This window comes from Micropterus salmoides, unplaced genomic scaffold (assembly GCF_014851395.1).
Source record: "Micropterus salmoides isolate LMB-PRFRI ecotype aquatic unplaced genomic scaffold, ASM1485139v1 Ms_hic_scaffold_4, whole genome shotgun sequence".
NCBI lineage: Eukaryota > Metazoa > Chordata > Actinopteri > Centrarchiformes > Centrarchidae > Micropterus > Micropterus salmoides.
Genome location: NW_024043372.1, coordinates 27,550,020 through 27,574,624, shown reverse-complemented (window position 1 = coordinate 27,574,624; position 24,605 = coordinate 27,550,020). Strand labels below are relative to the sequence as shown.

The following is a 24,605-nucleotide window of genomic DNA, read 5'->3' as shown; positions in this document are numbered from 1 at the left end:
CTATAAGATCCTAGGGATGAGAGGCATATTTCTGTCCTCCTTCTCTTTTCTTTAACTATACAGGATTTACATACAGAGCAAGCAAGGTGAGGAAAAAGATAGATGAGAAAAAGATGGGGTGAATGAGCATCAAAGTGGTGAGGAATGGGGTAGAGAGAGAGAGACGGGCCCTGGGGAGGAGAAGGATAAGTCTAGCCTACAGGAAGAGCTGTACTTGTTGGGGCATTGAAAGCGCATCTAATGGATATGGCAGCTAGGAGAAGGATGATGAATGACTGTGTATGTGTGTGTATGTGCTCGCGCGTACATGTCACTGTCAGAATGTTTACACTTTTAGGCAAGACACAAAGTATAGTAGTTGTGTGTCTATGGTGTCTGTGTGTGTGTGTGTGTGAGACACAGTGCAGATGATGGATTCTCTACTGGAGCATGTGGTCGGTGGTTTCTTGGGCAGACGAGGTGACAGGAGAGGTCTCTGTGTCCACATGCCACTGTCAGCCGGTCTGTCCATCCCTTCCTTCTTCCCGCTGCCTCTCTCACTCTTCCCCTCTCTCAGTCTCTTCACCTCCTACTCCATCCATTTTTCTCATTTCCCTTTGTCATGCTGTGTCTCTTTGTTCTAGCTCATCCTGGTTTGAACCAACCTCATAACATACTGCACCAAAAATATATATTTTTTTGAATGAATAGAGCACTATGTTGCAGGATATTTCTAAATATTTTACATCTACATGCTTTAAAAACCGTTATGAATCAGCACGTGGACAGATGTAGACCTTAGACTAATACATGTTACACCTAACTAATTCATGTCCGGTACTCAAGTGTCATCCTCTCCTGTCGTTCACTGTTATTACTACGCATTTTATATGTTTACTTGCACATCCTGCTTTCCTTCATTTTTTCCTTCGTCACTGCAGGCCTTTCCTGTTTATCCATCCGTTGCCCCTCTGGCCTCTCTCAGCTCGGAGTGTGCTAGCCAGCGCTCTCCCCATGTCTTGCAGATGGGCGCACTAATCCGCTAACATTAGCTCCGTGAGGCGTGAAGGCTGGCCTGTGTGTTGTTTTGGATGGGCACAGAGGCTGTGGTTTTTTGCATGCAAGTGTTTTGGATTCTACACAGCTCCGGTTGAGAGAAGAGATAAAGAGGAAAGTAATTGGATAAAGGTTGACCAATTAATAAAGGCCGGTGAGTCAGGCCGGCCAACAAGGGGGGGCTTTAATCTGCACAGAGATAACAGGGAGAGTCAGGCCACAAACATAAGGAGATAGGGAATTGTGTGTATGTGTGTGTTTTTGCGCATTTGTGTGTGAGGTATCAATCAGATAAAGAACAGGCATGACTGTCAGTCACTTGGGAGTGCAGTGGATTTACATCCGTAAGTCCATTGAGAAGATATGCATTTCAATGCATTTTCTGTGCCTGTTAATACATGGGAGACTGTGTTTGGTGTGTATGAGAGAGTGAAATGAAAAAGAAAAGCGCTGTGAAAACACAGCATGGCTGTGTGTCCATCACTAATATCATCATACACACTCCAGCAGTTGACAAACACTTGTTATGCCTAGCATGTCGCCCACTGTAGCCGCTACTCGGCACGATTGATATTAGCTTTTATGCTAATGCAGCATTTGGCTATGTAAGAACAAGGCAGTATTTCCATAGACAGCCATTCATCCCGGCCTGCTTATGGCCTTATGGGCCACGACAGAATTATTGCTGCACAGTACACAAGCTGTTGTCACTGTGCCAAGAGCCACTATTATACACACAGACAGCAGACACACACAGCAGGGTGATGTGAGGAAACCCTGAGGCGAAGGTAAAGGTGTGTGTGTAGCTAAATACAATTTGTGCCTATGTTCTTATAATTTGTGTTTTCATGTGTGAGAAAATTACCAAGCTTACATTGTGTGATCACAGCCACAGTATATATGTGAAAAATAACGGTCATGAGGAACTATGGTAGATTTGCTCAAATCTTTAAATAAAAAAAATTACATTGAGCCAGAAAATATAATCTCCTGAGCTGCTTTTTGGACTCATCCCACCCACATTTATGTAAAGGGGAATACACAGATTATTGCATTAAGCCTATGACAGCAATATGTATGAATCAGCAGTGAGAATCTTACCTCAGAGATGTTGACGCGTCCCTCCTGGAAAGAGCAGTCATTGGCGTTCTGGGTGCACATGTGGCGATATTTGCACCAGTGGCATGGGAAAGATCCGTTTACGCAGGAAAGGCAGCTAAAATAGAGAGCGATGAGAGGAGAACGTTAGGGAGCTATCCATTATTTATCTTACTGCTTCACTGCTTCATTTGACAAAGCGTGACAGCAAAAAACTAGACAGAATGAGGCGGTGTCATAATGTGGAATTTACATATCATAACACAGAAGACTTTGAACCAGTAAAATCTCATTCCTTATGTGTTTAACAAACTGAAACAGGTTAGAAGAGGGCTGCTTTTCATTTCGTTAAATCTCCTCCATGTCATCTCCTCTCGAAGTAAGTGCACTGAAACTTTTTACAGCTTTTTGCAGTACAAGCAGGTGTTTACAGTATGTATCATAAAGAGTATGGGGAGGATTAAAAAAAAGAAGAAAGGGTGAAAGAAGCACTCAAACAGGGCTAAGATGTAAACGTGTGATTTGTTAAGTAATAGCATAGGGGGAAAATAGTACCAACTGTGATATAACAGAGCTATACTAAAATGTAAACACATATCCCATTGTGTTCTTTGTTCTTTAAATCTTCACTCCTAATTGTTTCTCAAACTTCTTTCCTTTCACCGTCTTAAGTCTATTTATCATCCAATGTCAAATTCTTTCTTCTTTTTCTCTCTTTAATTCCTCACCTTGCATACCCCATCTTCCATCCTATCTATCAGCTGTCTTAACCTCTTTCTCCCCATCACTTCCCTCATTTATCACTCGCCACTCGCTTGTAACTGTCCATCGCTTGCTGCTCCTACATGTTCAATGAGCTTCCTCACAATTGGCCTACTCTCTGCATATATTTCCTCTTTTCCCTCTTGCTATACCTCTGCTGTATCATTCTCTCCATCCATTCAGCCCCAAGCCTTTCTTTCTGTCCCTCCGTCTCTGCATCTCTCGCTCTATCCATCCCTTTCATTGGCTGCCGTCTCATTTTAAAAAGCTCTCACCCTGTTCTTTGTCTAAAGCTCTCTTTCATCCGTGGGGCTAAGAGCGCTCCACCATTTTAAATTCGCCTGCTTTAGCTGAGGCGAGGCGCAGATAGACAGGCTGAAAGAGAAAGACGGGAGAAAGAAGAGAGGGAAAGAGAGAGGGAGAGATCAAAAGCAGGTGGATTTCCCTGAGAGAGGTGGAGACGCCAGGTATCGTGGGAGAGAGAGAGAGGTGAAAAGGAGGGTGGGTTGCGGGGCTCTGCGTGGGATTCTCATGGGAGAGGGAGAAAACATTAGGCTGGAAGTTGGGGAATGAGTAGGTGTGTGTGTGTGTGTGTATATTCACATCTAAGGGGACCGTGGAGGAGAGCCAGACAAGTTCAAGTGCACAGTTTATCAACACAGCTTCATGTTATTGGTCCTTTCTCAGCCCCCGAGAGATCCTACGCTACTTGGTGTCTCATTTACGTGCGCAGCATTATCTAATGTAACCATTATGAGCTTACAAATAAAACTGTTTCATTTTATTACAAAGCTTATTGTAGTTCACTTTCAGAATTTCTTCCGTGTGACTCATTTAGCTGTTATAGTTTGTGTGAGCATATGGTTTATTGGGAATCTAATAAAATACTACAGTCAAGGTAAGCAAGTCTGGATCCATAACAATAAAAGAGCAGGTAGAGGTGCTTAACATACAGGCTGATTTGTATTCAACCACATCTGCCAGGAGTGAATTTGCGCATCTGTCTGAACTGCTATGAGCATACTCCCAACAAGCTCTCAAGTGTGTTTTAACCCTGTGTAAAATGCCAACTGCCCTTCCCCTCATTCGCATGAAAAATTAGGGATTTAACTCTTGAGCTCTGAGATGGAGCCCATATTCGATTCCATCAAAGCCTGACGTGGATTCATTTGGATCAATTAGGGCCGCTCGTTTGTTAGGTGCGCACTGTAAGTAATCGTTTTCAGCCCAGACCCCTCCTTTTGAGCGAGATCAGAGGCTGGAGCTTAATTCAATCCCACTGCCGCTTTAATTGACCGATTTAGCATTGTGCTGAGAGAAGCTGTCCATTTAGAATGAGAGATGTGTGGCAAAGGAAATAACAGGCCGCTTAATACCACACAAGAGCAAATAGGAGATTTGTCAATGTTGCCAGCAAATGGAGGGGAAGCGATTAGGCTACGCTAGTTTAGGTTAGCATACAGTGCATAGACTTAAATGCAGAAAACTCAGGGGGTTTAGCTCAATGTTCTGTCCCAAGTTGGTAAGAAACAGAAGAAGGGCTGTCAATGCTGAACAAAAGAGCAGATGACATTACTGATGCAAGGGCAAACGAACACGTGGGAAGTTAGGCGAGCTCATTGTGTAGCTCGCTGGTGTTTGTAATCACTATTTTGAATGTCAAAGAGTCTTTATTCTTTGATGCCCCCCCCCCCATTGGATCAGTGCTCATCAAAATACAGTACAACACCAACTTAACACAGCAGGTAACCACAACCAAACAGTGAGCAGTACAATGTATAGTTAGTAGCTCACATCCAAAAAACGGCAACACATCTGTCGTTGAACCATTTCTGTCTCGACTTTTTATCTTTTATTCGTGTCAAATCAACCTTGTTTGTGTACCAATGACTTTGAAATAACGAGCAAAATATCAGCAGGTAACCACTGCCAACTTTTTGTGACTTTTATGATTACGCCCTTTGAAATAAAAGATGGTGCCATTATGTCTGCCACCCAAGGCCAGCAGTAGGCCCCGTCTGACAACCCCCTACAGCTCGCTCTTTGGTTCCTTGAAGTAACCCAGGGCCCCCTGTCACGAGCTGCCTTAGGATCTCAAAACCTCTCTTTTAGCCTGGGTGCAAATCCTTTTAAGGAAAAGCCCACCCAAGGCCATTTGGGGACGTTCAATAACTCTTTTTCTCTTGTCCAGGGGTGGGCTCCCCTTTTCAGACCCCCCAGTATCTTAATATTACTCGCCATCGCCCACTCAAAGGCTCTGAGTGGCTGCAGACACGCTCCCCGTATGGCCACGCTCATAATGCTAATTCAATCTGTTCATATTCAGATGCTAATCCAGCTATGCTAGCTTTAGAGCAGTAGTGTTTTTTCAGGGCACAATAGGCTGTGATTCCCTCCTCTCTCCTCTCTTCGGTCAGTTTGGAGTGCTAAATACAATCCGCTCTTCTAGCGAGGTGCGTTTGACACTCCTGCACTTGGCGAAATTAGTTATTTATTGGCTACTATTCATTTCAAAGGAGTGGAGGTGAATAATTTAATGGTCCTCTAGAATGGTCCATCCTATCATTACTGGATCCTTTTCAAATGTGTGGGGAGTTGATAAAACACAGAGTATTCACGCACATAATTGTATTAATGCATGTGTTGAGTGTTTAGTTTATAGAAAAATAGTGCAATCTGAATGTGCCCGTCACAGGGCCAGAAATCGCTGCAAGATTTGGAGAACAAAATGCTTCAAATTTATTGTATAATTCTTCCGAACTGCACTCATTATTCCTTGGATCCACAGCTTTTTAAATGATTCTCTATCAAAATAAATCCACTCTCTGACATTCAATACACCTTTTCTCCCAATTATTCTAAGAGCACCCTCAATCACACAACAAATGACCCAGTCACCGCCCAAGCCACATTAACCATAGCGGGAAAAGGTGCTTCATACGGTCTTATACAGACAGTTAAACCCCAATTCATTGCCAGACTGTGCTCCTATCTTTAATAAATGGGGGGCTGTTGAATGAGAAAAAGCTTATGGAAATATTTAATTAAGGAGCAATCATGGCCGTGGGTGATTTTCTATTTCAATCTCGGCAACCCTTAAACTGAAACAGTGGGAATTCTAATTAGATTAATACCACTATGCAAATGTATGGCATTTTTAAGAAGGCAAGGCCCACGATGTAATCAGCTGAGTAAATAAGCGGGAGGGGTGTATGTTTTTTTTGGGGATGGGGGTTGGGTGTCAGTACGCTAGTGTAAACTATTAAGAAACAAGATGGGGCCATTCCAATTTCAGGCCTTTCCTTGCCTTCCAAAAGGTAGTGTTAATGTTAGAAGTATCCAGTTTGCACACCCATACTGTATGAGACTGCAAAAATATATGCGCGGGAATTCATGAAGGCACATCTGATGAATATCGTTTCTGCTCGGAAATGTGTTTCTGTATGTTCTGAGAATGTCTGCATCCTTCACTTAGTAAAAGCCTGCAGTATTTTGTGTTGAAGCCCATTAGAGGAAAACATAGCTCTGTAAAGAATGAACAAGCATTCTGGAAACAGGGTCTTGCATGCGGCTGTGTGGGCCTGAAGTCATTACGGCAACGACATTACCAGTCTGATCTCATCAGACGGCACACACTGACATCCGGGGGGCACAGTGGGTTTGCAGGCCGGAGTACCAGCTCCAAATGGGATTCTTATCTCAGCATCTCTCGTCGTCATCAGAGTCGCTGCCGAAGATGCAACGTGCCCTATCTGTAACTTCATTAAACGTGTCCATTACATCACTCGGAGGCTGTATTAGATCAGTCCAGGGAGCGGATTTAATCAGAGTTCATTGGGGTAATATCTTCAAATGGGCGACTCTCTTGTCTGCGTCACTACCCATATATTTCTTACACTTGAAACATTACACGTGAGATCATTGCCACATTAGGATCTTTAATGTGTGACATCACATTTTAATACCGCCATTCTGAGACCTTCTTTAATTGGGTGTTTTCTATTTTAACATGAAGCAATTTGTACTCACAGGATTAACATCTGACGCAAGATGTACCCTAGACAGTAAAAGCACTGGGAATTTAGAGCAAACATCACAGGGTCCTTATGGGAAATGATTTAACTGCGACTTGACATTGTAACCCACCACACCCTTAACCAGCTGAGCTAATCATCCTTGTTTTGGCTGGGGATTTTCTGTACGAGGACAGGGAGACGGGGGTAGCTGGGTTAAAGGTCAGATTAACGGATTAGGTGTCCAAGACATTCAACGCTTCAATGAGCTGTAGGTGACGGAGAGAGGTGTGGCTGTGCATGTCTATGCGTATGTGCGCGTGGACAATCCTCGAAGGAGGCTCATCTGACATCCAGAGGGAAGCCGGGATGGAGCCCCGCGGTACCCCAGGGGCCTACGAGCCATCTGCTGCCCCGAGGCTAATACCCCGGCAGACGTTTCAGCTTCGCCTGGATCAGCCGTGGATGGACAGGATGGAAGGTATCATGTGGGGCGGGGTAGAGGAGTTGGGAGGATTCTTTTACCCCGGCAGGGTGCATCCAGCTCGTGGCAAGACTGACCTAGGGGTGTGGCCCAATGGGTGGTGGAGATTTTCAGCAGAAGGTGGATTAGGAGAGGCAGTGACCTGCGATTGGGCAGAAAGCTGAGGGCATCTGGAGTGTGAAGGAGACTATCTCATCGGAAAAGGCAAGACTTCCTTCACCATATTACAGTATTACTGTTTTTGCCTTTGTCTTTCTTGTATAAATAAGTACCAGACCAAGCTTTTTTTTTATCAAGTAGGGAAGAGGCCTACATGAGGTTAGAGTCTGAGATTGGGAAGCATTACGGCAGACCATCGCGTAATGAATTAATCATTGAAGTATCATTAGTGTGTGTCGTGGGTTATGATAATAAGACTAGAATTACCATCTCATATCCCAATCATTTCTCATATACGGCAAGTTCGATTTTTCATCTCTAATGGTAACACAAGCTTCCTTGTGGAGGTCGGAGGGGGGTGGGATATTTGTGTGGTGTGTCTAACTGTATCTCTCATGGACAGTAAAATGAGACAGTCCCCTGGGAGAGGGGACAGAGAGACCGAGTACAGAGAAGAAAAAGACTGAAACAAGACAAAGGCGCCCAGAAATGTTCACTCATTGAAACTTACGACTGGTGCACGCTGCAGTTGTAGAAGACAAAGTCGACACTGGCAAACTTCTTGCCCGTTTCCTTGGATTTTAGATAGAGCTTCACCACCCGCTTGTCCCCTACACCAAAGAGATACAAATATATTTAGAACGATACAATTCTCTAAACCTTAAAATATAACCTAAAATATTTGCCCAACAGCTGACGAATCATACCTACCAACTTCATTTAATCACAGGGAATAAGTGTGACAAACTGGATGTATATTAAAACAATTTATTCATCGACACATCAGCGCACATTAAATTTGAATTCCACTTGTGTGACCTCAACGGATAACACGCACACACAAAAGAAACACTGTAGCTTAGCAACACACCGCACGTGTCACACCCCCAGTAGGGTGGCATTAAAAATAGCAGCACCAATCAGTGTTTGGATGCAAGAGCTGATGAGGACTCATAATGGGGCATAATGGGCTTAGTTGAAAAACTACTGAGATGTCACTTTGAGGAAACTTGGAACGCACTACCTGACATGTTTTCAGTGCTTTGACTGTGGATACCAAACAAGTTTTTATCATCTTGGTTTGACAGATTTGGACATGAAACAGGTGCGTAATCTCTGGAAGAAAAAAAAATGCAGATATTTTTAAATATAACGATAAACCCCACTGAAGGCACTGCTTTGAAAAGAAGTTAGGAGCATAACCAGTGTCGGTTAGATGGAAAAAATTAAATAAAATGAAACTGACAACAGTGCATAATGCATGATAATGGGAATTCAAAAACAGTTCTATTTTCAGTAGATAAATGTAGACTCGTGTTTGGGGCTTTGAAAAAGAATGGGCAAGCGTTATTGGTGGTGACAAGGTATTTTGAATATAGATGCAGTAAGCAAATCATCTGGCAAGCTTAAAATTCTGTTCTGGTCAATGCACAGCTTTAGACGTCTCCAATTCTAACATACAAAAAGACCCCTTAGGAGGAGACACATGGTGATGAACACACAGTGTTTTGTGCTATAGATAGGCACAACGGAGACGGAAAGAAGACATAAAAAGACAGATAATTATGATGGGAGAAAGTGGCGAGGACAAATGCAACATATAAAACATGTCAAACGGAATAAGTAGTACAAACATAAAAAGAGTTCATTACTAAATTCCTCACATATATCGACCAAACTACCTGTGTCCACACCCTGTCTGCCTATGCTACTAAACAGTGACCTCGCTACCCCGATGACTTCATCACCCCCTTCACCCTTCCTGTCCCAACCTTTGTTCCTTGTGATTGGGATGACGTCCCGGACGGAGGGAGACAGGCAGAAGATGTGTCCACCCTGGATCTGTCCCTCCGTCTCCACGTAGTCCTCAAAGGAGCAGTTGACCCCAGCTGACAGATCAGGCACGTTACGAGCTTCGAGGACCAGCTAGAGAGAGAGGGACAATCAGTGCAAGATCAATGGAAGGACATGCTGTACATGGATTGTTATAAGATATGACATGAGGGTTAATGGGTGTAGGGGAAGGGAGGGGAGTGAAGGGCGGGTATGTGTGTGTGTGTGTGACAGCAGCAGGAATATAGGAGGGTGACTGCTTGTGTCTATGCATGTGTGCGTCAGTCAGAGCAGCTATTACAGCAAGGTTAATGTGTACGTGTTAATGTGCAGAGAGTAAGTGAGGCGAACTGTAATCGGTCAAACCTATGTAGTTACTTTGAGGAGCTGCTGACAGAATGAGAGCTCTGAAGCGCACACACTCTTGTGCTCGCCTACGGATGGAACAGTGAATTCCTAATCAAATTTACACACACTATGTATAGCTGCATCATTGGTGTAAAAGTTTGTGACTTTTACATGACTTTTCATGACTAAAGGTCAACGTGGACATCATTACCAACTGTGTTCAACACCACAGCTAACAATGTACAACTACAGCTACATGTTATGATCTGTTTGCCGTTATTCCCCTTTTTCTGTTGCTGTACCAGTTTGCTAATGTAGAGATTTTAAACATAGAAAATAACACCAAAATAACTTGTACAATAAATTTTTTTTGTCATTATCTGATGTATCTTTTCTCCTGCTCTGTATACCACAAAGTCATTTTTGGTAGCTAAATACTGTATTTATGAAGCTTTTTCCACAGGAAAGTTAAATCACACTTCACTTGTGCATGTCCATAAGTGGAACGGGTCTACAACCTTTTCAGTGGACGCTAATCTTAAGTCACAGGACATTCATAATCTGAGGTTTATCCCTTTCGAGACTGTCCGTGTTGTTTTATGATGGTAAAACGGTGTGATTTCCACAACAACTGGGACAACAGACGAGAGAAAACATACCTGGACTTCAGACATGGTGACAGAGATATTTCTTGGCTGAACAGTGAGCTCCACACACTGCCTCTGGTCTGAGGCAAACCTCTGGGCCTCTCCTGCTCTTTCACAGCGGTCCTTGCGTGAACAACTAGAGAACAGCAGCAAAAGAGGAGGAGAGAGAGAAGATAGGAGGTAAAGAAGGGGATGTGGGAGTGATAGGAATAGAGGTGAGGAGAGAAAGAGGGAAAAAACAAATGAGTGGAACAAGAGGTGAGAGGAGACGAGACAGAGGATATGAGCAACTGTTAAGCTAATATGACAGTCATATTAAGATGACAAACATGCACAGCCATCACTGTTCCACAGAAAACGGGAGCAATAATAGAAGACAAATAGGCTAATAGCTTCCCCCCGCCATTACTGTAGGCTTTTATATCATTACCTTATTGGCCCTGGCATTTGTGCAAGAACTGCTAAGCTATATGAACATCCAGTACCCCTCATCTTCAGTTTACAGCCCCACCCAATTCAAACTTAGATGGAAGATGAACAGGCAATCATTAAAGTTTCCCTGAACCGTAAAAATGATACAATTCCTACCAGCCGCATATCAATGGGGTCAGCAATTTTCCCCGCTTATTACCAGCCAACCAATCGTGCTAAAAATCAGCATACAGACCCGTATTGTAGTGGTTTTACTATTAGCTATTCATAATGCATTAGCTATCACTTCACCTTCGCGCTAACAACAACTGGTCCCGGTGGTGAGAGGAAAGTGCTGATGCGGGGCTCTGCGAGGCCTTTACAATAAGCAGGAGGCAGAGAAAAAAAAATGCTAACTGCCTCCTCTGTGCAGGAGCCCCATCCCCTCGTTTAGTTAGCCTTCACTCGAGCTCAGCAAGAAAAAGCTGTCGCCAACCGCTCCCCCGAGAGTCACTAACACACACACATATACACACGCTGTACAGACATGAGCAGAGATGCACAAAGGTATGTACACGTTTTCTCATTATGGACCCTTTTTTTCCTTCTACTGCTCCTCTGGTGTGTGACTGTGTGAATTAGTGTGAAAAAAATGTGCTCATTTGTCTAGAAACACCTGCATATGTGTGTGTGTGCGCGCGCGTGTGATGTGTACTCCCCGTTCAATTCCACTGTTGATTGAAACTACCATGGCTCTTAATAAGATGTGGCTAAAAGCACCAGAGGGCTGAAACAAGGCTTATAAATGATTTGCCAATTAATACTTGCCCATTTTGTCTGCAAGGGCCTCGGCAAGATTTGGCAACACTATCAGGTAGGAAATGAGCGAGCTGCATTCAAGGCACAAGGTCAAAAACAAATGGCGTGTGTGTGTGTCTGCTGAAATGGAAAAAACAGGTGGTGTGTTTGTGTGTGTGTATGTGTGTGTGTGTGTGTGTGTGCGCGCGCCTTGAGGAAAGACAGGTTGGTGATATGATTTGTAAGTTTAATTAACGCACTGGGAAATGCCATTGTGCCAAATGCTTGAGGTGTTCCAAATGTGGTTTAACATCCTGTCACCTTTCAATAACATGCAACTGTTCACTCACACTCTCCTGTATCGCACACGCCCTCAAGTCAAAGGGAGGAAATGGAGAGATTACATACAGTGTTACTGTACATTTCTACACTTGTGAGTGTACAGATCTTCGCTCTCACTGTTGCAAATCTAACCTCAAACAGTAATCTTAAAGCAAACATAAGACCTAGTTCGTAAAACCGCACACAAACACTTGAAGTGACTAAACCTTAATCTCTTGCCAGAAAGTTCCCACGTAAGTATTAAGAAGGACACGTGTAGTAAAGCAACACACACAAAAAGAAGCTAAATACCACTAGGATAAATGGGAGTGTCAGTGTTGCAGACTGCCAAGCTGTGTTGTTATTTATGTGCTATTAACAGGTTTAGCCGGTTGACAGACTTACACAGGATAAATGTATCTCTAATGGCAGGGAGCTTTAGAGTTGTAGAAGTTAGACTTCTTCTATGAATCAAAATGATGTGACTAATTATAGGTGTTGGAGGAATTTTACTAAAAGTTATAACAAGGTGTTAAAAAGAGTTTCTGTGGTCAACACATGGCATAATCAAAGCAGCAACTGGCTGCTTGTCATCCCACTTGTGAGTAACTGGAAAATTGTTTACCATTCAGTGGAGCACATTACACGTAAAAAACAAAAAAAAACCTTGTTTCATGTATATGATAACACTTAATGAGGTAAGGAGAAAGACACAGCTGTTTAAAGGTGTAGCAATTCATTTCTCTCTGGCTAAGACAAGAATACGTCAACAATCACATTTCAATGCAGTCTGGGAAGCAGAGGGGGCTGAGAAACACTTTTGTTTTCAAAGTTATGCAGAGAGTTTTCAGTAAAATGGCTGTTCCGAATATCATGGTCTCTATAATTCAGCATGTCTTAATGAGGCATAATAAAAATGTACAATTAATGTTACACCTGAAAAGCGTGTGAGAGACCCGGGTTCAATTCCCTACTGTGACCCATCCACCATTGTGTCCCTGAGCAAGACACTTAACCCCTAGTTGCTCCAGAGGCGTGCGACCTCTGACATGTATATCAATTGTAAGTCACTTTGGATAAAAGCGTCAGCTACATGAATAAATGTAATAAATGTTAGTACGTCTTTATGTCTTAAAGTTGTAGACACAAGAACACAAACTGTCTCCTACAAAAACTCCCACTGTGAGTAGAGATTGTGGCAGTTAAAAAAAAGCTTGTGATGCTCTTTTCTAGCTGTAAGCCCTACATTCCAAAAGCGCTGTTAACATCAACTATATTGAAAAAGTGTGAGCCGAGCTGATAACTAATTCAGTGTCAGTAGAGTAGATGTGATCACTGAAAACAGCATCAGTTCAAGCCTTGATACTCTAATTTTCAGCAGATAATAACCTGAAAATAACTGCTGGAAGAGCCCAATCTGAATCTTATTTTAGGGTGGATTTTCCCTTTAAACAACAAGAATGGGGATCTCTGGGTGACAAAAGGCTCCTCAATGAGACAGCTGACACACACCTAAACACTTCTTTCACAATGATCTACTATACAATGCAATGGGCTTGCATGTGAGGGGCGCCAGGGTGAAGTGTGTTAATGTGTGCATGAGTGCGCGTGGTACTTACACATTGTGGAGGACACACCATCCACAGTGAGGGTCTCTGGAGCCCAAACACTCCCCACAAGTGGTGTACTGCTCACAGCTCTCCACTGGAACTCTCACCACCTAGGGAGACACAGTGACGGTGAGGAGGGAGAGGGAGGGAGAGAGAGCAGGGAAGTCATGAAGAAATAATTAGTATCCTCGTTGTAATCAAACTCGTAAGATGAGCGGTATATTCAGCTGGATGGAGATGAGCATCTGACATCTTATCAGACTTGATTCAATCCAGCAAACAGTCAGTGTGTGTATGTGTCTGGGTGCACGTTCCTGAGATTGGCAGAGAGCTAGTCCCTGAGAAGTCCGTGAGAAGCGTGTGCACGTGTGTGTGTGCCTTTGTGCATGTGTGTGTTCTGGTGAGCGATTCCGGTCCAGCGGTGTGTGACAGCCTCCAGTGAAGCATGCACAGGAGAGGCCTCGCAATGCATGCTGGGACACCTGACAGGTGGCCGTGGCAACAGTGCTGTGATTGACAGGTGACCTCAAAAACCAACGGGAGGCAGAGGAGCAGAAGGACAGACCCCCAGAGTGTGTGTGTGTGTGTGTGTGTGTGTGTGTGTGTGTGCGCACAAGTATGAGAGACAGAGAGGGAATTAAAGTGTCTGTACAGAGACTGTGCAACAAGACCGTAGTGCATCTATGTGACAAGACTTGGTGTGTGCGCCCATATGTGTGTGTGTGTGTGTCTCTTAGACATTCACAGCCATACTAGATGTACGACAGGCTACAGATGTTGCCTAAGAAACAAGATCAAATGTTCAAGTTAGCCCTCCACTCTTGTTAAAGGTGATAGCAGATGGTTAACAACAGGGCCCCCAATGGGCCTGAAAGCGCGTGTGTGTGTGTGTGTGCGTGTGTGCGTACGTGTGTGCGTATGTGTATTTCTAGATATTCAAGAGAGGTTGAGTGTGTTTAAGTATGTAACAGACAGATTGCTAGCATATGCGTAGAAAGGTAGTGTGCAACAAAGTATGCACGTGTATTAGCTCGTCTGTATGCACATGTGCTGAAAGCGTCAGCGCAATGTTTAACTTTTCTTCACCAACTGGCCCCAAGTTGATGAGCTGCTTGATCCCCATTTCATGATGTGTACGTCTGTGTGTGTGTGTGTGTGTGTGTGTGTGTGTGTGTGTGTGTGTGCGCGCATGTATCAAATTGCCACTGCAGGCTAGTTTTAACTCATGCAGCGGAGAGTGAGCCGACTGATCAGTAAGTAACAGCATTTAACAACCCTACCCATGGGTAACACTATTATAGTGTGGACAGACACACACACACACACACACACACACTTAACCATAAGAACTCCATCCGAGTGGTATGTGAGGACTGAAGTAGTGTGTGGCCCAGTGGGGGCTGACTTTTTTATGAGGTTTGGATTGAGGGGGAAAGAGATGTATGGACGGGTAAGAGAAAAGAAAAACATATGGCAGAAGGAGAGCAGAGGCCTGAGGTAAGCGATAAAGCCGGTTAGCTGCAGGACGGAAACCAGGCAGACAATGAAACATGCTGAAATATTAAACTGTGGCCGGGATTCCTCCATGTGCTGTAAGTACAACACAGATATGAGAGATAGATGTGACATGATGGAACTCTTATTACTAACTTATGCTCTGAAATGTCTTGTCTCAGACTGGCCTTGGGGCTTTTGACAGAACAATATTGCTCAAGCAGAGGGCAGACGGACAAAAACACTTGACACTTGTGCACCACGAATCCCTCTTTTCTTTCTTTTCTCTGTTCACCTCTTTTACCCACTATACCTTTAGATATTTCCATTACTCTCTAGGTTCCTTCTGTTTGTATCACTGCCTCACAGATTCACCATTCTCCAGGCATCTCATTCAATCATTCCACAGACTGACGCATGATGTTGCTCCTCCAATCTATGGTCAATACAAGCCTCAGTACAGTAGCGTTCTTGCTGGCTAGCCGCCCAGAAAGAGAAAGACAGATGAAATGATGCAAACGAGCAACAGTGGGGACTGGAGAGAGAAGAGAGGGAGGTGGTCATCTACTGGAAGTGCTGGCTGGATGGATGAATAGAGAAAGAGAGTGGTGTAATGGAAGACCCACACCGGGCGAATCGACATGGACATTGTGCTGAGTAGATGGGATATAGCGGCAGACGGCTGCTATGTGTCATTGTCAGGACGAGTGTGAGTCTAGTTTTCATCTGAAAGGAGAGCTGAAAGAAGGATGGAGCAAGGGATTTGTGTGTCTTAGATAATAAAAGGATGACAGAGGGGGAAAAGAGAGCGTGAATGAGTGAGCAGATAATGGATAAATGGATGAGGGGAAAAGCAGCTATAGTTGAGGATATGTGATTGGACACCTTGGGAGAAAGAAATCATCACAGGATGTCTTTCATATAGTTTATGATTTAACAAAAAAAAAAGAAAGGAAAGAAAGTGGAGAGAAAATGGAGAGAATGAGTAAGAATGGCCTGTTGCTCATATCATCACGGAACGTGAGCCAATTCCCCTCTCTCGTCTCCATAAATCATTATGACTGTGATTAAGGACAATGGTCCACATAAATCATAATAACACTATGGGTCCTTGGTGAGCTAGCATAACCTTATCACTGCCCTGCGTAATGATAGATATGGTCTATTGTTCACAATTGTTCCTGTACTAGTAGGAGTGAAGACACTGCGGGCTCAGTGGGAGCGGCGCAGAGCTGCTGTTGATGTGGTAGGGGGCTATGATGGTTGTTTTTCTCAGTGGGGATAAAATGCTTTACTGGAGTTGGGACATAACTGCATGTAGATCCAAAAAATGTGTGCCCGCGTGTGTGCTGGTAATACTGCTTACCCACAGACACGCACTCCATCGCCGTCTGCTTCCTTCTGTCTACTCTCGATGACTCTTTTAATGAAAGCCAATTCCCCACAGCGTGCCACATTACTCCTTCAAATGACCTTATAAACCAAGCCCGCCATCTCCTCTCTCTTACCATCTCCTTATTTACAATAGCTTCCACCGCTGTAACTCAATTCTCCTTCCTCGCGCTCTCTTCCTCTCCTTGTCAGCCCTCTATACCCTCACCATATCGCAATGCCATGACATCTACTTTCCGCTATAAACTTTCCACCTTTCCCCTCCAATCTGCTTTTACAGAGCACTATCACCTGCCTTTAAACGTCCAGCTAACGGGCTTTGTGATGGTCACCCCCTTAAAACCCAAAGGACCTGTAAAGCCTTCAGTGCTGCTTTTCATTGCTTGTTAAATATACAGACATCAAAAGGATCGGCCTTGTTGCGGCCCCCCCACCCCCATTCAAACACAAGGAGAGTCTACAGCGGAGGGGAAGAGGAGGGGGGAGGTAGCGGAGCTGTCTACCAGGAGAGTGCCTCTTCTCTGGGTTACACTGTCTGGGAGCTAAGAGGAAGAAATCACAGTTCATTATTAGTTATTTTTTAATATCTGCATGAAACACTTCATCAAAAATTAGTAAAGCCCATGCCTCCTTCAACAACAACCACTGAACCTCCTGTGCTTAGCACTTGACCTCATTTGGCTCTAATCCTGTAGCTCAGGGACCAAACGTAGAAGAGTTTGGTTTTAATGGGAAGCTCCCAAAGGTCAAAGTGTAGGGCGCCAATTTAAGGAAAGAACACCCATACATAGACAGTATTCCGTAGTTACATTTAAGAAAACTGCATTCTTTTTTCCTCTTTTCCAGAGAAAAAAATTCTCAGAAATCTCGTAAACTTGTGGCTCTTTTATTGCTCCTCTCCTTTCATCCAAACCTCACTCTGTAATCTTAACTACCCATGGTTAAGCAGAAAATAAATTTGGAGAAAGAGTTCTATTTAAACTAAAAATTAAATACAAAATGCATTTTCCTTGCTTGGGGGTTTTTCCTCATTTAACCCGCAGCCGACAGAAGCAGCAGGAAGTAAGGGGAGGAGGAGATGGAGGAGGAGGAAGAAGATGATGAGAGGTTATCACTTGTCATCTTCCCTCCATCGTTTCTCCATCCCCTCCTGTCTGTAATCTGACATTAACCACACCTACATTATTTCAATAACCGTCAATCATCTTCCATCTTCTAGTTTAATCTGCGCTGGCAGGGAACAGCCACGTCCGTGACAAAAATAAATCTATATTAGCCAACATAGCCACTAAATTCCCCGGGATGACAGATAGTCAACGAGAAATAAAAATAAAAAGACAGATACAACTGGACTTGTTTGTTAGGGTGCAACTGTAGCTCCAAAATGTGTTGTGGCTGTCATTACTGTGCAGTGACTGCAATTTATGTTGTCATCTTCTGCTTTGGCATCAGTGTGTCATGCCTGCTGGATGGATCATTAGAAATGGGAGTTCTACCCGCCCCCAGTAGCTTTTCCCGGCTATCTCTTAGGCGCAGTGCAGAAACATGGCTCTCACTAGGGTGTCCATGTAAGTGAGCTAGTTCTTCCAGCGCTGGAATACCTGCTCAGGGGGTGAGTGGTGGTGGCGGTGGTGGTGGCGGTGGTGGTGGTGGGTGGGGTTGTTGTATCAAAGGCTGGGTTAGCATGTGTGCATTGACTGGATTGTAAGGGGCTTACAAGATCAATGGCTTGCTAGGAGCTCGATGTGTTGACTGATTTGAGATAAGCAGCAAAGCAAACAAGGCACGGAGAGTTTGGCACTGAAAGGGAAAGAGGGGAGCTGAGGGATGGGTGAAGAGGGAGGACGAGTAAAGGTTGTGTGGCAAGAGAAATGAAAAGTGAGAAACAGCAATCACATCATCGTGTTCCATCAAAAAATCATCTGCTGTCACATTCAATTTGCCGAATGATGGTCCAAAGCCTAAATTGCTGCAGCAATGTTATTGACAGATCTGGCCATTGTGGTCAACTCAAATTGTTTGCTGCAGACCTGTTTTAGTGAATTAGGTCTCTATATGTCACAGAGGAAGTAAATAGTGCCCACTGTGATAACCGTAATCTTTTGTTTTCTCTCTCAAAACTCCCTCCCGGTGCAATTTTTTGAGCCCACTGCCCTTCCTGCCTCCCTCACTATCTTTATTTCCCTCATATTATGTTTTGTCTGCCATTTCTCCCTCCTGATCAGCTCTCCTTCTCTTTCAACTCTTAATTTATCTTTTCATCCTCTTTCTCTTGCACTGGGCTCAATTATTCCTCCGCTCCATTGTTCTTCCTCTTCCGAAATACCTTTTGATCTCTTCTTCTATACTCCTTCCCAGTGGAAACCAAGTGGCAGATGAAACAACTTATTTATTTGTCATTTGTGTGGGCACATATATGGTGAGTTCAAGGCCAAATTCCCTTCTCCGAGGCACACACACACACACACACACACACACACGTTGTGGGAGTTATCTTTCGGTGCATGTGTGTTTGTAAGCTACTTCAAACTAATATAAAAGCACCTTTAAAATAAAATTGCAGTAAAACTTTTGAAAAGCATTGATCTATGGAGACGACAATGCCTCCAAAACCAAACAGCCTACTAGACCTCCTTGGCCTTGATAATGCTGGATAATGAAGTATAACTGCAATAATAATACCAAAGTAATACCAACCTTCAAAATTAACTCTTTTTCCAATGGGAATAGAAGCATTTTGAAAGGGATATCTGAAATAAGTGCAAGTACAGTTAGAATTGGCAAAACAAAGACATAATCTGGAACAAAAATAAAGATATTAGACCTCATCACTCTTCATCACCATCCTCATGACATGGACATTCCCATTAACTCTTCCAAAAAGACCTAATCTCAAACTATAGGTCAATACTCTCTCTCACTCTTTGTGTAGCCATTTCTCCATAATGCTCTGACTCTCATGTGAGAGAGAGAGAGAGGGTCTGATAGAGAGAAAAAGAGGAATGATAGAGCAAAAGAGGAAAACTGAGACAGAGACAAAGGACGAGGCGGAGATTGAAAAAAACGCAGAAAACAAAGAATTGGAACAAAGGAACTGTAGAGAGAGAGAAAGAGGTAAATGTGACCGGCTAAGGTAGACAGGCCTAGGGGTCTTCTAATTAAGTGAGGATAGGAGAGGCCGGCGGCCTGGTAAATGACTCTGTCACTTTAGTAAATGGACTTGGTGAGGAGTGAGGAGCCACACAGCTGGCATTTCCATTAGCACTGCCAAGCGACCCACTGCCATATACACAGACAGAGAGAAACAGAAGAAAGAAAGAAGAAATAAGAGGACAAATACTACGTTTATTTATTTGCTCTCATAGGAGTTGCCGTGTGGACGTCATGCCTGGGTGGATGGATAGTGATTGTGGAAAGCTGGCAAAGAACTAAGCATAATAAACAAATTCTGTTTGATTGACTTTGTGCTAATATGGATGCTGTCAGTCAAAATTACTGCAAGCATGTTTTACAGGAGCTCTTGAAATATTACAGTGACAGAATTGGTTGAAACAAATGAATATGCATTGTATATGCATGCCTTACTTCTTGGCTGCAGCAAAGGAAGAAAATATTTTATAAACTAATACATACAAGCATGATTCATGTGAGAGAGTGGTACTTGACTTGGATCTTGTATTATTATCTTATTATTAGCGCTGAAACAATTAGCCAATTAATCGAAAAGGCAGAAAATTGAAGCGGTATTGTCAAAACTGATGCAGAGGAAGAGATGTCCTGACTTTTAGTCTATAGTATGGATCAAGCTCCAAGACACTGGATTTGCCATAATGCAGCCTGACTGCATCTTTCATTAGACTATTTTTGCCTGGTAAACGCCCAAGTCTTTAAGGTTCCATGTCTTAAATGCAGGCTTTCCATAAGAAAAGTCAACTCTCCCAGCCCGTGCAAAGACATCCCTTTTGATATCATCAGGGTGTTTTTCTCATATTTGACATAGTGTAGAAAATAAAAGCCAACGATGACATTACACATCAGTTTTAACAGGCGGAGAAGTACTCCTCGTGGCAAGTAAACTGACCTTCGTGTTTCAAATAAGTGGAATGCCCCTTTTATTTATCAAACAAAAATGTATCGAGCAAAAATGGCAAACATTAGCCTGTTCCAGCTTCTCCAGTGGGAGGTCTCGTCGTAAACAGGCTCTTTTTGTGTTTTAGACTGTTGCCTTGTGCTCTGGAAACTATTTTCACGTTATCAACAAAAAGATTAATTGAAAACAAATTTATCAATAATGAAAATAACCATTAGTTACAGCCCTAGTTATTATGAGCAAAAGTCTTATAAACTGTATTTATCAGTATCATGTTCTTTCCATTTGTAATTTCTGACTGAACACTGGAAGAAAATTTGCCATTCTGCTATTCCACTCAGCTTTTTCCCCCCTTCGACACTTTTTAACTGGGTGTGACGAGGCCTGCTGTGCATGAATATGAAAAGAAATTTGACTCAAATTCAAAACAATTCCCTGTACTGTCATGCATGAGCGACACTTCATTGTTCTACCAAGTGCGGCTTGTGGGTTAAGGCACGAGAGTGAATACAGTGATGTGGCACTTGGAGCGGCTCTGCGGGCCATGCCTGCTTTTGATTGGCCTCATCCAGTGACAATCAGCCAGAGCCACATCTTTCTGCCCCAATCACTGTCAAGCAACAGGAGGACCGATTGTACAGCCGATTCGTAGTGATTGAGAAGAACAAGGAGGAGGGGGGTTTAGAGGGAGAGAGAAACCATTAACCTCCATATCCATCTCGTCCTCTTTTCTAACCCTATCAGTCGGCTCTATCACGCCATCCTATGGGAAAAGACAGCGGAGTAAAACAGAGAGAGATGAGAAAAAGACAGAGCTATCTAGTGACAGCTAGACTTCCATTAGGACTGATAGCATCACGCTCAAGACAAGTGTCTGAGCACGCTTTTCTGAGGGGCACGCACACAATCAAGTACACACTTTTTTTTTTTTTTAAAAGGGAAAAACCACAAGAGAGAATGATAGGACAGGAAGGAGGGAAGTGAGAGAAAAGGCAGGAAACACAATTAAAGAGAAGGTTGAGATATTAAGATACATGGAAACCATCCCCTCTCTAGCTAATGATGGCCTTTTGGTCAATCTCCTCACATATCTGCCACTGTTAGAAGGTATTAGCATCATATTCTTCCATCATAGCTCAGCAAGTAGGGAGTAGGGCTGCAATTAGTAATTATTCTTATTTTTGATTAATCTACAAATCATTTTCTTGATTAACCAGTTCCCTGTTTTTGTCGATAAATTATTTCATCGATAAATTATTTCATAATTGTGAAATAAAATGCCTATGATTAGTTATTATGCTTAGTAAAGCCCAAGGTGATGTCATCAAGTTGCTTGTTTTATCTGAGCAAAATATTCAGTTCACCATCAACAAAAAGCAATAAATCCTCACATTTGAGAAGCTGGAACCAGCAGATGTTTGGTGTATTGCTTGAAAAGTGACTCAACTCAATTATCAGATCAAAAATTCAAATAATCAACTAATGATTTTGGCTCCAGAAGGGACCCTATTAATAGCTGGGGAAGTGGAGGGGAATCAGATGAAGCAGGAGGGGGTAAAAAAGGGAATTCTTACTGAGAGGTCACATTTTTAGTCAAAAGCATTATGGGGAAAATTGCTTTGTCGAAGGGCCTCGCTCTCTTTTTCCTCTGTTCAGTTTTGTACTTATTCATCCATCCATCCATCATCAACCGCTTATCCTGTGTACAGGGTCGCGGGGAGTTTTGTACTTATCTCTTTCTATATTCTATTCATACATTCCAGCCATTTTGAGTTGAAACCACTACATCCAAATTGTACTATGCAAAGCAAATCTTCTCACTACTCTTACAAATGTGACTGTTTTTAAACACACAGCCAACGTGGTATGGTGCAAGTGACACTACACACAGTACATATGCCGTTACTTAAAAAGGACAAGAGGTCTATAAATTTGGACATCTACATATATGTGAGTGTGGAATAATGTATGATTAACAGCACTATGTATCAGTGTGTGTCTATGTGCTCAGCCCAGTGCTGAGAAAGGAGCTATAATGGTGTGAACTCTTATAATTGAGTTCCATCTACCTACATGGCTACATTGCCACCCGCACCAGCGCCTCTCCCTTCTAGTCACCGTACTCCCGTCTTCGCCTCGCTTCACCAGGTCTATTAACATTTACATAACAATGTCCACCTACTTGTTCAAAGTCCTGATGTGTCAGTGCTGGTGTGTGTGTGGAGTGTAGGACACCCAAGTACTCATTCAAGCTTGGAGTGGAAAAGATGAAGCTGGAGTAGTGCTCATAAATCTAAATGAACAGGTCGAATGCTTAGTTCAATAATGAGAAGGAAATAAATAAATAATAAAAAAAACTTTAAAAAGTTCAAAATCTTTTCTAAATATGTTCAGGCATTTAAGCAATCCCATTTCCTGTGTGCCACACGTACACTTAATGATAAAACAATGTGTCTGCCAACAACGGCTGATGTTTAAACGCTAAATTATGCACTTGTTAACTTCCGGAGTTCCTCCGTCGACCACAGTTTGATAAATTGTAGGAAATTAATCTTTAAGCTACTTAAAACTGACTGATTAGCTGTATCTAGTTCACTAAAATGTCAGTCTTGATTGATACAACCAGCTGCTTATTATGTGTGTTGATGTCAGTCTGTGCTAATGTGTTTGCTAACGAGATTGGCAGTGAACCAGTAATATGCGAATGTAAATAGATCGACACACACACACACACACACACACACACACACACACAGAGGATTGATGTCTAACGAAACCCTATGGGTAAGATATTACTTGATGAGGCCTTGTTGAGAGAGCCAACAACACAATAAAAGACCATTGTTTGCTATTGTGGGGACTCAAACCAACATCTTGTGAATGGAACAAGAACTTTGTGTGTGGGTGTGTGGGTGTGTGTGTTCGTGGTTGTGTGTGTGTGTGTGTGTGTGTGTGGCCGCGCCACAACAGATTCCTTGGAGGGATGAGAGTCTTGGTGAAATGTGTAGGGGGAAATCTCTTTCAGATGCTGAATGGAAAGCAGACAATGGTGTTAGCCCCCCCCCCCCCCCCACACACACACACACAAACACTCACATATGTTTGAATGCTGAGTGTGTGTGAAAATGCAGATTCCAACAAACCTGTGCAGATGTGGCCGAATCCATGTAAGAGCATGTGAACCATCACTAGTACAAAATGCGACTGAGACATACATTCTTTTATGTGCTCACACACGCATGCACACACTCGCACACACTCACGCGCACACACACAATCCAACACCCAGTGTGGCCTGCTTGACACTTGAACAAAGGTTGTCTCATGCATACACATAATACATCATTTCCCTCCACTGTATCAAGCACTCCAAGTCCTTCTCGTCTGTTTCCAGGACGCTCATGCTCGCTCCAAACACAGTCCCCCTTTCCACACCAGAGGACATGAATATTCATGCTTTCAGCAATTAGTCAGTATCGCACACCGCGCCACCGTCATATGCATGGTTGCCATCAAAGATACAAGGATGTGCGCGTCCGTGTGTGTATGACACTGAGTATGTGTACAAAGACAACAAAAATGGCAGCCGTAGCATCAAAATCAGGCAGTGCTTTCTACCCTTTTGGCTACAAAACAGAAACGGGAATGATGTGATGATGGAAAGTCTTAAGTGAGCCAAGACACCATGAGATGATTTCCCACAGTGGCAGTTTTTGCACAGATGAGAGGCGCTTCAAAAAGTTGGTGTTCAAGTCAAAGTGAAGCTTTCCCCAAAAACAACTTTAGTTTACATGCAGCACTTAATGAGGTTGCTAATCTGAGAGAAAACATTTCCTCACTTACACCAACAATAACATTTTTACATATGAACAGGGTAGTGTGTACAGCCTGGGGGGTGAGTGAATGAATCCTTATCGATAATGTAAGGATTTCTAAAACGTCCGCTGGTGCAGAGCTATACCTGTTTGCTCACACACACACACACACACACAGCCACGGTCAAAAATAATCTGATTAAAATTTCTTGTAATAACATACTCTCATCAAACACACACACTTAAACACACGCACACAGCAGGTCGTCCTCTCCTGCTGTCATATCCTCCATTG

The 24,605-nt window shown here is 43.1% G+C and overlaps 1 protein-coding gene across 5 annotated transcripts in view; it reads right to left on the bottom strand.

The window, feature by feature from the left end:
* Positions 1 to 24,605, bottom strand: part of plxna1b (plexin A1b) — a 191,664-nt gene that overhangs the window by 79,919 nt on the left and 87,140 nt on the right. For all 5 annotated transcript variants that reach the window (XM_038695462.1, XM_038695465.1, XM_038695464.1 and 2 more), the window contains exons 5-9: positions 13,529 to 13,629; positions 10,392 to 10,515; positions 9,324 to 9,477; positions 8,063 to 8,162; positions 2,137 to 2,251 (exon numbers count right to left, since the gene is read on the bottom strand). In XM_038695462.1, the coding sequence (XP_038551390.1) occupies positions 2,137 to 2,251; positions 8,063 to 8,162; positions 9,324 to 9,477; positions 10,392 to 10,515; positions 13,529 to 13,629 (594 nt within the window). The remainder of the gene's footprint in view (positions 1 to 2,136; positions 2,252 to 8,062; positions 8,163 to 9,323; positions 9,478 to 10,391; positions 10,516 to 13,528; positions 13,630 to 24,605) is intronic.